This window comes from Protomyctophum bolini (genome assembly GCF_963924005.1).
Source record: "Protomyctophum bolini genome assembly, chromosome: 22".
NCBI classification, from domain to species: domain Eukaryota; kingdom Metazoa; phylum Chordata; class Actinopteri; order Myctophiformes; family Myctophidae; genus Protomyctophum; species Protomyctophum bolini.
Window position 1 is genome coordinate 26,237,381 of NC_137883.1, and position 15,676 is coordinate 26,253,056.

The 15,676-nt window shown below is 37.9% G+C and overlaps 1 protein-coding gene across 1 annotated transcript; it reads left to right on the forward strand.

The window, feature by feature from the left end:
• Positions 1 to 1,268: 1,268 nt before the first annotated feature.
• Positions 1,269 to 12,982, forward strand: cplx4a (complexin 4a; the record flags this gene model as incomplete). The annotated part of the gene is made up of 3 exons (XM_080755275.1): positions 1,269 to 1,432; positions 5,065 to 5,152; positions 12,755 to 12,982. 3 exons carry the CDS (start codon positions 1,269 to 1,271, stop codon positions 12,980 to 12,982), a joined length of 480 nt encoding a protein of 159 aa, XP_080611401.1.
• Positions 12,983 to 15,676: the final 2,694 nt, after the last annotated feature.

A 15,676-nucleotide genomic window follows, 5' to 3' on the forward strand; every position in this document is an offset into this window, starting at 1 on the left:
GTTAAGTATGCGACAGTTAGAAAGAAAACAGCACCCAACTGTTGGAGAGGCTGATCCCTATAATACATTTGTCATCTGCAAGCTCAGAATTATTTATCAGAGTCAAAAACAAAATGGATTAAGGTACCAGAGGGACAGCAGCCTAGTAGTAAAAAGTATGTTTTATTGTCATGCATGGGGAGAGAGTATGTTTTGCACTCCGTCCGTGTGTGCGTGTGTGTCCTTCTGTCCGTCCGTTAACAGCTAATCAGAACCTGAACCTAATTGAGAGTGAACAAATCCATTGTTAACTTGTGTCACTTTTTTTGTTCCCAATTCAGCATCTGTCCTATGAGGTCCTACTGTAACTTGCTATTCCTCATGTCACATCTGCTCAAAATAAGGTTTGTTTTTCACAAGAGCTTATTCTAAAGGGAATAATTATACTACATCCTGCAATGCTGAAGAAAACAGAGTGAGAAGAAAAGGAAAAACACTGGACACTTTTGATTACATGAATACTTTTCCAAAAATATTTGAATGCTTAAATATTACTCATTTTGAGGTAATCTACAGAAATCTGATATTGATGGACTCGGAGGATAAAATTAGATGTTGTGTCCACCTTTCTCCATCCTTTATTGTGCTTTCAGTCAGTCACATGTCCATCTGAACAATGGCTCAGTAGAATGGAGGATGACTCTAGCAGGGATAAACAGGCCCGTATATAATCCCAGTCCTGCCTCTGCTCCGCCTCGGCTCAGCAGTATAAATGGAACTCTCTGGATGAAACTGCGTACGCGGCCGGCCCTGCTTAACTAATGTGATTAAAACACAGTGGGCGGAAGCAACATATGTGATCCCACAGGCTGAGGCAACAGCTCTCATCTTCAAAACATGTTTTATTCAGAACTTTGATACTACTGATGCAACGGCTATTGTCAGAAGATGCACAATGTGTCAAAAATGAATAAGGAATCCATGAAAGTCCCCATGTTTTAAAAATAGATGAGAACAGGCCATCTGCCTCTAAGCATAGCAGAGCAGGGAGGGTTTAATCCAGATTATGGTCGAGGCAAAACTGTTTTTTTCTTTTTTTGCGTCTGTTGCTTGCCATTAGTGTGTCCTTAGTTGCACAGACAGGCAGCAGGTTATCTAGACTAGGCTTCCATTGGATCTGACATCTGAAGGAACTCTAAACTATAAGGGAACCATTCAGGAAGTAGTACCGGCCTAATTTGCAACACTCTAACTACTAACTCCAGCAAAGCAGACGATAACAAAGCATCATGGCTTTTTTGATCAAGAGTATGATTGGTAACCCGTTGTCAGGAATCGGTTTAGGTGGTGGAGGGGACAAGGAGGAGGAGGCCGCCCCCACTGACCCGGCCAAAGCAGCAGGGATGACACGAGAAGAGTATGAGGAGTACCAAAAACAGTTGGTTGAGGAGAAGTAAGTAGCAACTCACACAGCACTTCACTCTATTGTGGTGCTGTTCGCTCATGGCTGCCGAATCAATATCCCAACGACAGTCTGACCTTGACAATCAAGGCTATCGAATAATATGTTACAATACCGGTATAGCCTATATCTTTTTATTTTGTTTTTGTTTGGTTTCTTGTTTCTTTCATAGCTTTATATTTCTTTAATTTGAATTGCTTTTTAAGCTTTAACTTTTTTTTTTTTATTCAGGCTGTTTTTAAGCATTTGTCCTTCTTTTCAGCTAGATACAATTACTGCTCAAGGTCACCATAATGCATTTTCAGATTATATGGAAAGACCATTTAAGCCAAACGTTATATGCTTGTGCATAACATAAAACAACAGCATCAATATGAATTATAAATACATAATCCATGACCCTTGATCATATCCAGTGTCAGAAATGTGGACGCTGAAAGCTTGATGGCAAGAAAGTATATAAAAAAGCTCAAATAACTCACACTGTTAAAAAGTGTTTAGCCCAGCAAGTTAGCACCAGTAAAAGACAAATAATTAAAGATTACATTTAACATATAAGGATTTATTTTCTTTCTAGATTTCTAGGAATATTATTTTCTAGATGTATTTATTTACACACCCTAACACCCTAAACATCAGCTAACTGTCAACAGAACACATCTATACAATCTGTGAAAACTACTTACTGTTGGTGTTTTGAACACATCCCTTAATAGCAGCTGTTTGGTTTTGATACTGTGATGTCACCCAGTGGGCAGAATCAATAATTCATAGTTCTAGCAGTTTGAACATTATTATTCGTAAAAGATAAATTGCACCTTAAAGGGCTGGACCACTTTGGTAGAGGTTTGGGTTGTGCAGTTACCACCTTGCCATGAGGCAACTCCAAAGGTGGGCAAGAAATCAAAAATAATTACCCCAAACGAAGTAGAAAACAAAGCTGATTCTGGCAACATCATCACAAAATATGGTAATATATAGGCTATATATTTATACGATGTCATCTGCGGTTGACTTTGCTATTTTCATAGAGAAGAAAACCCAGGCTGGATCCGTTGCTCTGGATCCAGATCTTCAAATAGTAATTTATATAAAAAAGAAAAATACTACCGCGTCTAAAATTGTTTGCATAAATAAAAAGCTAAGAGTAACATCAATGTTAGCAGAACAGAACTCTATGGTGAAATTGGATCAATAACACAATATGGACAGGAACCAATAATTCCGTCAATTTCAATAGAAGTGATTAAATATAGTTATTCTCTGTATTGTACAAGTTTCATTGTTATTCTATATCTGACACTAAATAGATAATCTACGTATGAGGAAATACAAGTCTGATGAGGTAGAACTGCTAGTGTAAAGACTGCAGACTGAAATCAGATCAAAAATCTGATGACTGAATAGATTATACTATATTGATACATATAAGAATTTGCTCCTGTCCTTATGATTTCTTGTGGTATATATTATTTGCAGTTGAGGTCATTCAAAGATGAAATCAATGTTAAACCCTTTAAACTTTTGTGGTTCGTAATTTGATATAACCGTGAGTTATATTACGTCTCATTTGTTTACATGCATGTTCAAAGCATGCTACATGATTTTGTGGTTTTGGTCAGAAGAGAGAGGATAGAGGTAGAGTAAGTGCAGGAGAGAAAAGAAAGGTTGAAAATAGGCTGCCCTCTCTCTCTCTGGGTCATCCTCAGACGAGTCATCCCAGTTCTCCATACATCTGACCAGCTCGTTGGTGCTTTATAAAAATAAATATAACATGACCATCATTTGTGCTACATTTGTGGCCGACAGCCTTTCACATATCCATCGAGCTTATTCACATGACCAGTTTATATACTTTTATATATTGACAGAGATGTGAAAACAATAGCCAGCCAAAAAACTAGCATGATAAAAGCAAGATCAACATCATAAGATAATCCAAAATACTACAGCCATTCAACAATACACCAATATCGAACCTACCATATAGTGCTGTTTTTCTGACATATTTAACTGCTCATATGAATATGAGCATGACTTTCTTGGAGAACCGCTGTGATCCCATCACCTATAGAGGAGGGAGGTAGACCAGTGTGACCAGTTTGTTTTCGGTACCCATGGACACGGTGTATTCCAGCTATTCCTCTGTATACTGTATAGTAGCCTTGAGCAAGGCACTGAACCCTGATAGGTTCCAGGTGTAGAGGCCCCTTTTCCACCGCGATTGATACATTTCAGTTATTTTTGGCCGTAAGCCTGTTTATAGGATCAAGTAAATTAATATATGATAACAATTCCACATGAGTAGCGTTTTCATATTTATCACACATTTTGTTATTTTCACCTATAGTAGCTAGGTGAATAGGTACAAATGTAATTAATAGTTATCACCATGAAACTTCCCCAGTTGATTTCTTACACAAAGACAATGATTTATTGTATTACAAATGTTCTGAAATTGTACATGGATTAAAATGCCTGTATTATAGTATCTAAAAACAATATGCAAAAATAGAAATTCCAATTGCATTGTTTAACAGGGCCAATTACTCTGACCCCTGCAACAGCTCAACAAGCTTTAACAAGTATACTTATTTATGAAGACCTAATACACACTTCAAATTATAACCTAGTATGGAGCACATGTGCAGCTGCAGGTTGTGTGATTCACAGTTTGATCCAATCATTCGACCGATAACATTTATAAAGGCTTTACGTAAACGATTTGATTAATTTTATCTGAAGATAAGGTAGACCTTTATTAATCTGGTTGGGGAAATAGAGTTCTAGCTTCGCCCAGCTGCTCAGATGGTCATGATGAACACTCGTTGGGAGCAGTTAGGGGTTAAAGTGTCTTGCTCATGGACACTTTGACATACTGTATTCACCTTTTTCCTGGGCTGTGTGTGCTCCACTTCCTGTCGATTTCATTGGATATCATTGGTCATCTGACCAGTTTAATTGGATTTCATTGGATCAAATTGACAGGAACTGGAACACACACATCCTAGGAAAAAGGTGAATACAGGGAGGGAGACGAACCAGTAACCTTCTTCTAAACCAAGGGGTGCCCCAAAGGGTACCCCAGTAGATCACAAAGACTGTGCAGGTACTGTAGATCACATGGCATGTCCCTAAAACATATTTAAAATATTTTATTTATATAATTTGGCATCTGACACTTCAATTAAGGTGACTTGATTGATTGACGTGAACATCAGTAAAATAATAATAATATAATAATAATAATAATTCCATTTCCCCCCTTTATTTCCCCTTCCAAGTGTTTTTGTCATGAAATGCAATACCAGTGCGCTATTCCAAAGCCCCCTCAGGTAAAAATGTCAACTATTTTCAGCAATGGAATAATATTTTTTTGGTTGGTAGATCTTGTTGAGCTGGTCATTTTGAAAGTAGCTCTCAAGTAAAAAAAAAAAGTCTGGACACCCCTGTTCTAATCTATTTGGTCACCCCTAACTCCCACTCGTCGATATCTCTTTTTAGATGCAAGTCATTTGTTGTTTGATCATCTGATTACCTACAAGTCAGGTAAAGACAATGAAGGTTGGAGAAATGCCCTGTGAGAATGTCATAAATGTTATTTCTGTTTTGTTTTTCTTCAGAATGGAGAGAGATGCAGATTTCTTGCACAAGAAGGCGGAGAGGGCAACGCTCAGGGTTTGCCTCAGGGATAAGTACAGGCTGCCAAAGGTGAGACACATTTTAAAAGTTGTACCTCACTACACTGAAGGTAGAGATAAGAGGAAGGGCATGCAACACACGTCTCCAATCAGAATCAAACTAGGGACGTTTACATGATAAAAAACTGCGCGTTTTTGTCAAATTGCGGAATTGCGGAAATTGCTGAAATTGCTGAAATGGTAATTGCGGAAATTGCGGAAATGGAAATTGCGGAAATTGTGGATTTTTTTTTCATTTTTTTCAAATCCTCAAAAATGATGAAAAACGGCGCGCTATAGTATGCCGTACGATATGGGCTATAGCCCATGGTCCAAAATGATGAGAAACGAGGCTAACTTTTTTTCCCAAAAAAAAAAAACATGGGCTATAACCCATCGTTTTTGTCATTTCGTCATTTTTTTCAAATCCTCAAAAATGATGAAAAACGGCGCGCTATAGTATGCCGTACGATATGGGCTATAGCCCATGGTCCAAAATGATGAGAAACGAGGATAACTTTTTTTTTCAAAATTTCAAAAAACGTGGGCTATAACCCATCGTTTTTCTCATTTCGTAATTTTTTTCAAATCTTCAAAAATGATGAAAAACTGCGCGCTATAGTATGCCGTACGATATGGGCTATAGCCCATGGTCCAAAATGATGAGAAACGAGGCTAACTTTTTTTTTCAAAATTTCAAAAAACATGGGCTATAACCCATCGTTTTTGTCATTTCGTCATTTTTTTCAAATCTTCAAAAATGATGAAAAACTGCGCGCTATAGTATGCCGTACGATATGGGCTATAGCCCACGGTCCAAAATGATGAGAAACGAGGCTAACTTTTTTCTTCAAAATTTCAAAAAACATGGGCTATAACCCATCGTTTTTGTCAAATTGCGGAATTGCTGAAATTGCTGAAATGGTAATTGCGGAAATGGAAATTGCGGAAATTGTGGAATATTTTTTTAATTTTTTATTTTTTTTCAAATCCTCAAAAATGATGAAAAACGGCGCGCTATAGTATGCCGTACGATATGGGCTATAGCCCATGGTCCAAAATGATGAGAAACGAGGATAACTTTTTTTTTCAAAATTTCAAAAAACATGGGCTATAACCCATCGTTTTTCTCATTTCGTCATTTTTTTCAAATCTTCAAAAATAGTCATCTTGCACCAAATAATACATCGTTACCAAAGTACTGTATAAAATACTGGCTGGGCACAGTTTAACCGCTTTTACCCTGGCATTAGCTTTTGGGCATTTCATTATAGGTGATTTCATTTTTATTATAGTTTTCCTAAATGTTCAAATATCTTCAAAAGGAAATAGCCAATATTGTGACGTGATGTTGTGAGCTATTTCAGTATTTTTGCGTAACACATAATATACAGTCTAAAATAGGGCTTAAGTGGTTAAATATAACCACCATAATAGATTCCCTATGCTCAAGTCACCTCTGTACTGGTTATTTACTATAATGCTTTGTTGCTGTTGATTTGGTATTCAGGCCTTTATCGTGTGTGCGAGCGTGCATGCGCGCGCATGTGTGATCACTCTGATATTGTGATCTCCACTGAGCACTCCAAGATATAGGTAGCAGAAGTGTAGAGCACAAACTTCAAAACAGGCAAGGGGTAGGCAAAAATCTAAACAGTAGAATTCAAAGGTCAAAATCCAAAGGCAGTCAGCGAGGGCAGATCGAAGTACCGGCAAGGGCTTGGCAAAAATCGTGGTCTAGAAAAAGCAAAACAGAGTTCAGTAAGGCAAAGGCAAGGCTTGAATATGGCTTGGGTGCTTGGAAGGTCACAAGACAAGACAATCTGGCAAGGATTGCAGATGCAGAGAGACTGAGATTTAAATACTGTGGGCATGATTGCAAGGGATAGAATGCAGGTGGTTCAGACACACCCACACTCCCACTCAGACTGTGACAGATATACAGGCTCACAATGCGTCACCAAGCGCTTGTAGATCTGCTATTCTCTCCATTTTAGAATGTTTGTGTGTGGAAATTGTGGAATATCTTCGAAACATTTTGGAATATCAAAAGCAATAGGGATGCCCTAGTATGTAGAATCAAGTAGTGGCGTCTTCCTTGAAGCCGTGTTTATCTCTTCAGCAGTAGCCGTTCAAGCTTGAACAGGAGGCTGAAACCATGGATTAGTGAGCAACGGGTTCAAAAGAGGACCTGGAGACTTTTCATGTCCCACATCGCAGCTTGTGTCTTAAACAGCTCACTAGCCGTGAGCAGCTGTCCCAGGGTATTTACTGAATGCAAGGCAGTGTGAGGTGACCACGTCGTTACTGGATAAACACTGAACAATTTCAAGATTTTGTAGTGGTAATTAAGGGAAGTGTCAAAATGGCTACAATGGAACAACCAAAAAAGGTATGTTTGAATGTTTAAATTAATTTAAACAGCAGGGGTCCTACTTCATTTTGTCATGCGATGATGTCGCATGGCGAAAATAGCAAACCTGATCTTGTAGATCTGCTATTGTTGACCAGGTCTATAATTTTATTTTGTTGAATACAATGAACAAGCAAGCATTTGATGCTGGTACTTTTCAATGACTCGTGTACTCTCAATTATTCCCTTTTCAGTTTTAGACAATACATGCATTTTCTTCCTTTATTGTCTATTAAGTCACAACCATACCTTGAGGAAGATGGCTGGAAAATATATGAATACATCTAATTACTTTTCTCAAATGGTGTTTTCAATTACCTGCAGGTCTGAAAAGGCTCATAACAAAAGCTACAGCACTATATGAGTTGTCCTTATTGGCACTGTATGTATGCATTCATCATGACAATAAAAGAGCCATGGTGAGAAAGCTAAAGAAATCCTATATGCTTTTGATTGCTTTGTTTTAGTTGAGGCAACAGCCAAGGACATTTGACTGTTAATTAATTAGAACTTGCACCTGATCGGAGAAGGGAAGACTCTCTGTCGTGGCCGTCTAATGGAATTAACCACATTCAACCTGGCATCCCTATTTTGGGCATGACATTATTAACAAAAAACAATATCAAACAACAGAACCCTTAAGCCATAATAATAATCTTTGCCAAATACCGAATAACGAAAATAGCAGATGTATAAGCTCACAACCTATTATGCCACTGCACGTTAAGAGTTTGTAGATTGGATGTTGCATTTTGTCGTATGAGGAAGTGTAGGGCTTAAGTGGTTAAGTCTCGTGTCACAGTATAGCAGATATCTTTAGACCTCGGTTAGGATTCAGAGCAGACAGGCTATAGCAGATTTAATCCCACAGATTGAAGTTACAAGTAGTCACAGTACACTTTGTTTTGCACGAGAATTACATTTGTGTCTATAGTAGTCATTGAAGTTTATTGAACACTAAGAAATTGTTATTTAGTTAAATCCTTACGTAAATGTATACTCCTGGGATTCTTAAAAAGCCTTATGAAACCAATCAATTATTGAATGAATTAAAGGTAATGTAAGGAATATTTTGTGGTTAAAACAATGTTTTACTTGTTGTTGTTGTTAGTTAAAGGTCTATATTCTGTTCACTGCTAGAGTGTTTTTTCAGGGGTCTCCCCATATCTCCAGCTCTTTTTCAGAGTTCCAGTTCCAATGTTGTCTTCAACACTTGTTTACCCTGTATCCTGTTGCTGCATTAGTTGTCTCTCCTGATTGGATACGTCAGTTGGTATCCCGACCTAAAAAGGAATTTTATGTATACTAAAGGTTTTGAGAGACAAGGAAACCTCTGCTACTCAACACACAATCTGTGGTTACTATCACAGTATTTAATACATATAAAAAACATGTAGGCTACGGACTACGGCACCTATGGCACACTGTGTGTGCTCCAGTTCCTGTCGATTTGATCCAATGAAAGCCAATGAAACTGGTCAGATGACCAATGATATCCAATGAAATCAACAGGAACTGGAGCACACACAGCCCAGGAAAAGTGTGGATAACCCATCGTATTTTCCGCAATTACTCTGCAATACTACGCAAAACTTCCTCCGCAATCTTTCCGCAATACTCTGCAATTTAAAAAAAAAATCAAAAAACATGGGCTATAACCCATCGTTTTTTTCATTTTTTCATTTTTTTCAAATCCTCAAAAACGATGAAAAACGGCGTGCCATAGTATGCCGTACGATATGGGCTATAGCCCACGGTCCAAAATGATGAGAAACGAGGCTAACTTTTTTTTTCAAAATTTCAAAAAACATGGGCTATAACCCATCGTTTTTTTTTCATTTTTTCATTTTTTTCAAATCCTCAAAAACGATGAAAAACGGCGTGCCAGAGTATGCCGTACGATATGGGCTATAGCCCACGGTCCAAAATGATGAGAAACGAGGCTAACTTTTTTTCCCAAAATTTCAAAAAACATGGGCTATAACCCATCGTTTTTTTCATTTTTTCATTTTTTTCAAATCCTCAAAAACGATGAAAAACGGCGTGCCATAGTATGCCGTACGATATGGGCTATAGCCCACGGTCCAAAATGATGAGAAACGAGGCTAACTTTTTTTTTTCAAAATTTCAAAAAACATGGGCTATAACCCATCGTTTTTTTCATTTTTTCATTTTTTTCAAATCCTCAAAAACGATGAAAAACGGCGTGCCATAGTATGCCGTACGATATGGGCTATAGCCCACGGTCCAAAATGATGAGAAACGAGGCAAAATTTATTTTTCAAAATTTCAAAAAACATGGGCTATAACCCATCGTTTTTTTCATTTTTTCATTTTTTTCAAATCCTCAAAAATGATGAAAAACGGCGTGCCATAGTATGCCGTACGATATGGGCTATAGCCCACGGTCCAAAATGATGAGAAACGAGGCAAAATTTATTTTTCAAAATTTCAAAAAACATGGGCTATAACCCATCGTTTTTTTCATTTTTTCATTTTTTTCAAATCCTCAAGTAAAACAATGTTTTACTTGTTGTTGTTGTTAGTTAAAGGTCTATATTCTGTTCACTGCTAGAGTGTTTTTTCAGGGGTCTCCCCATATCTCCAGCTCTTTTTCAGAGTTCCAGTTCCAATGTTGTCTTCAACACTTGTTTACCCTGTATCCTGTTGCTGCATTAGTTGTCTCTCCTGATTGGATACGTCAGTTGGTATGAACTTTTATTCCCAAAATTTCAAAAAACATGGGCTATAACCCATCGTTTTTTTCATTTTTTCATTTTTTTCAAATCCTCAAAAACGATGAAAAACGGCGTGCCATAGTATGCCGTACGATATGGGCTATAGCCCACGGTCCAAAATGATGAGAAACGAGGCTAACTTTTTTTTTCAAAATTTCAAAAAACATGGGCTATAACCCATCGTTTTTTTCATTTTTTCATTTTTTTCAAATCCTCAAAAACGATGAAAAACGGCGTGCCATAGTATGCCGTACGATATGGGCTATAGCCCACGGTCCAAAATGATGAGAAACGAGGCAAAATTTATTTTTCAAAATTTCAAAAAACATGGGCTATAACCCATCGTTTTTTTCATTTTTTCATTTTTTTCAAATCCTCAAAAATGATGAAAAACGGCGTGCCATAGTATGCCGTACGATATGGGCTATAGCCCACGGTCCAAAATGATGAGAAACGAGGCAAAATTTATTTTTCAAAATTTCAAAAAACATGGGCTATAACCCATCGTTTTTTTCATTTTTTCCAAATCCTCAAAAATGATGAAAAACGGCGTGCCATAGTATGCCGTACGATATGGGCTATAGCCCACGGTCCAAAATGATGAGAAACGAGGCAAAATTTATTTTTAAAAATTTCAAAAAACATGGGCTATAACCCATCGTTTTTTTCATTTTTTTCAAATCCTCAAAAACGATGAAAAACGGCGTGCCATAGTATGCCGTACGATATGGGCTATAGCCCACGGTCCAAAATGATGAGAAACGAGGCTAACTTTTTTTTTCAAAATTTCAAAAAACATGGGCTATAACCCATCGTTTTTTTCATTTTTTCATTTTTTTCAAATCCTCAAAAACGATGAAAAACGGCGTTCCATAGTATGCCGTACGATATGGGCTATAGCCCACGGTCCAAAATGATGAGAAACGAGGCTAACTTTTTTTTTCAAAATTTCAAAAAACATGCTCAAAAACGATGAAAAACGGCGTGCCAGAGTATGCCGTACGATATGGGCTATAGCCCACGGTCCAAAATGATGAGAAACGAGGCTAACTTTTTTTCCCAAAATTTCAAAAAACATGGGCTATAACCCATCGTTTTTTAATTTTTTAATTTTTTTCAAATCCTCAAAAATTATGAAAAACGGCGTGCCATAGTATGCCGTACGATATGGGCTATAGCCCACGGTCCAAAATGATGAGAAACGAGGCAAAATTTATTTTTCAAAATTTCAAAAAACATGGGCTATAACCCATCGTTTTTTTCATTTTTTCATTTTTTTCAAATCCTCAAAAATGATGAAAAACGGCGTGCCATAGTATGCCGTACGATATGGGCTATAGCCCACGGTCCAAAATGATGAGAAACGAGGCTAACTTTTTTTTTCAAAATTTCAAAAACATGGGCTATAACCCATCGTTTTTTTCATTTTTTCATTTTTTTCAAATCCTCAAAAACGATGAAAAACGGCGTGCCATAGTATGCCGTACGATATGGGCTATAGCCCACGGTCCAAAATGATGAGAAACGAGGCTAACTTTTTCTTTCAAAATTTCGGAAACCACAAATGGGAATGAAAGTTTATTTTCTTTCTTTTATTAGAATTTACAATCCGGTCTAGACCGGATCACACAGTGATTTAGTAACACAGACCAGGTTTTCCTCTGAGGTGGAAAAGCCTGGTGACGCGAGGTTAGTACAGTAGGCCTATAGGTGTAATATTAAAAAAATGGTTTTGCAAGAATTGGCCTCCTGGTAGCACTATAAAATTCCCATGTGAAATTGTCGGGTGTGTGTGTGCACAGTTTTGCGTTGATCTGGCCAATGGTGCCAGAGATTAGCTATATGGACAGATGGACAGCATGCACATGCACGGACAGAAAGACTCAGCTACGCCTTCGGTCTGGCAGAGACAACAATACATTTACCCTAACATGTGTGTTTAGTGAATAGAGAACCATTGCACCTTTTAATTGTTCCACATCCTGAACAACTTACTGTACATTGTTGTTCCACAGGTTCTTCACTGATGACCATTATAGCTCAGTACCACCACTTAGATCTCAACTAGTACAGTATACACAAACATATGTCCTTAACTAAGCCACTATACTATAGTAGTACTAAGACACGAAATCATACTGTACTACTGCCTCTAAATCAGTGGTTTTCAACCAGTGGTCCTTGAAGGGGTTCCAGGTGGTCCCCAGCTAAATGATGGGTTTTACGGCCTCAAGAGTTAAATTATTTCATTTCAACGCCAGTTGTCTCTCCTAATGGAACCACATCAATAAATACAGCATAGAATTGTGGACAAAATCTTATCCAAGGACAACAACATATTCTTTTGTTTTGGGTCTGAGAAGCTAAATGTCATCAAATGGTGGTCCGTGGCTCAAATGCCGAATAAATAATGGGCCTTGATATGAAACGGGTTGAAAACCACTGCTCTAATACATGTTGTTGGTGTGTTTGTTATGCACAGAGTGAGCAGGACGACAACATGCTGGAGATGGCTGGAGATGACGTGGACGTGCCAGAGGAGCTCCTCAAGATGGTGGATGAGGACGCCACAGAGGAGGAGACCAAGGACTCGTTCCTGGGCCAGCTGCAGAACCTGCAGAACATGGACGCGGACCAGCTGAAGGAGAAGGCATCCGCCACCGTCACCGAGCTAAAGACCAAGGCGGAGGAGAAGTGCACTGTCATGTGAATGTTGTTTTTAATCGACAAACAAGAAAACACAATGAAGCAAAAAATTCAACCCTGTCCGCGTGAATCTGCGAGCCATAGTGTTTTAAACAGGTTGGAGTTCATTCAAAGTTATATGCCTACATATTTACATTTAACAACATGAAATAAGCATGTACTGTAATTCTTTCTTGTATTACCACGTGCAGTACTAAGACAATTTGTTTTTATGGCTATTGGCTAATGTGTTTCCTCTACTTCTGCAAAGGGACTATGTATTTTTTTCTTATTCTATCATACATTTCTCCCCTAACATTTGCATCTCTTTTAGGGATATCCAGAGAATTTCAGGTCTGATGTTGTTTTGTGTTCACTTTATTATACAACTCTTTCATAGGTCACCACAATTCTCAACATTAAGAGTTGTGTTTTTATTACATGGAATATTTAAAACAAATTGAGCTATGCAGTCTCTGTGAAGCAAGTCTTCATAACACCCCAACTACCCTGTATTTGTTATGACATTCAACTTGATCCTTTTTGATTAGTTGACATTAGAGTTTTGTATGTGCATGTTGATGATGATGTGTAGATGTTTTATTTTCCTTGTTTGTGGCACATACTAACAAGGCTGCTGAAGTTACCATGTCTTTTGAGTTCATTAACTTTAATTATTGGCAAGAAATTGTCAAAATGTTTTACGTCTTACAGACAACTAACCATGTTTGACCAACTCTGTCCTAATAATCATGAAGAAGAAGAAAAAAGTTGACCTGGGTCATAATTTGGAAATATGTTGTTTTCATCACATAAAACTTACTGTACATAAACACTGACTGAATGCAGTATATGCAATTGCATTAAATACTACAGTATATATCATGTTATGTTCTGAAGGTAGAATGACACTCATGCATACAACGGCTAGACTAAGGTCTAAAGGAATGTCATGTTATTAATAAATGGAGGCTTTTCCACAAACCTTTAATTCCGTCTTGTTTCTATCTAGAACAACACCAATTGCGGAAAAATGAAATTCCGGAAATTGCGGAATTGCGGAAATTGCGGAAATTGAAAATTGCGGAAATTGGGGAAATTGCGGAAATTGAATATTGCGGAAATTGCGGAATATTGCGGAGCAATTGCGGAAAATTGCGGAAATTGCGGAATTTGCAAAATGCAGAAATTGCAAATTGCGGAAAATTGCGGAAATTGCGGAATTTGCAAAATGCAGAAATTGCAAATTGCGGAAATTGCGGAATTTGCAAAATGCAGAAATTGCAAATTGCGGTATATTGCGGAGCAATTGCGGAAATTGCGGAAATTGAGGAAATTGTGGAATTTGCAAAATGCAGAAATTGCAAATTGCGGAAATTGCGGAAACTGAAAATTGCGGAAATTGAAAATTGCGGAAATTGTGGAAATTGTGGAAATTGCGGAAAAATGAAATTCCGGAAAATCCGGAAATTGCATTTTCATTTTTTATTTTTATATATTTTTTCAAATCCTCAAAAATGATGAAAAACGGCGTGCTATAGTATGCCGTACAGTAGGGGCTTGTAGTGTTTGCCCGAACGCGGCTGGAAATGAGCACAGAGTCAGGATGTACAAAAGCAGCCACACCGTGGTTTATTCCCAAAAAGGAGATGAACAGCATGGGAAATGGCAGCACGCAGGCAGCAACAAACAAACAGGGCAGGTGGGTGTGCAGCTCCACCCTGCCCTCTCACTGAATTCAACACTGAGTTGGTGAGCTTCCTGGCAGCCTTTTATAGGCAGCTGCACCAATCAGTGTGGGCTGTACCATTTCACCTGGTTAAACATGCAACCCCCACATAACCCACATCACATTATCCTTAGCAGCCCCAATGCCTCCCTCAAACACCCCCGTGGCTATTCCACCGTGGTCCAGTCCAGTACATGGTGCCCTGGTAGCCTGGTTCCCTGAACACACTGGAACAGACAGAACAGAAGCAGATATTACATCATTGTATTTTCATTTCATCATACTTTCAATAACCCAGTTAGACTCATGACTCTTCCTTTATGCCAATATACATACTTAAATGTGCCCAATCTCAGTAACGGAGGACCACTTCGTTACAGGGCTATAGCCCATGTTCAAAAATGATGAAAAACGAGGTTAACATTTTTTTCAAAAATTCAAAAAACGATGGGCTATAACCCATGTTTTTTTAATTTTAGATTTTTTTTCAAATCCTCAAAAATGATGGCGTGCTATAGTATGCCGTACGATATGGGCTATAGCCCATGGTCCAAAATGATGAAAAACGAGGATAAAAAATTAATCTCTGAACCATGTAAATACAACACATTGAGCAGGGCACTGCAGGGAGTTGAACCCTGTTCCGGTAAACCAGAAGTACGACACCAGTGCCTTAGTTTTTGTGTTGTCCTTTACGGGAGAATAGTATTATAACACAAAAACAATATGAAATTTTGAATTTTCTTCAAATCCTCAAAAATGATGAAAAACGGCGTGCTATAGTATGCCGTACGGTAGGGGCTAGAGCTCATGTTAAAAAATGATGAAAAATGAGGATAACATTTTTTTCAAAAATTAAAAAAACGATGGGCTATACATGTTTTTTGAAATTTTGAATTTTCTTCAAATCCTCAAAAATGATGAAAAACGGCGTGCTATAGTATGCCGTACGGTAGGGGCTAGAGCTCATGTTAAAAAATGATGAAAAAT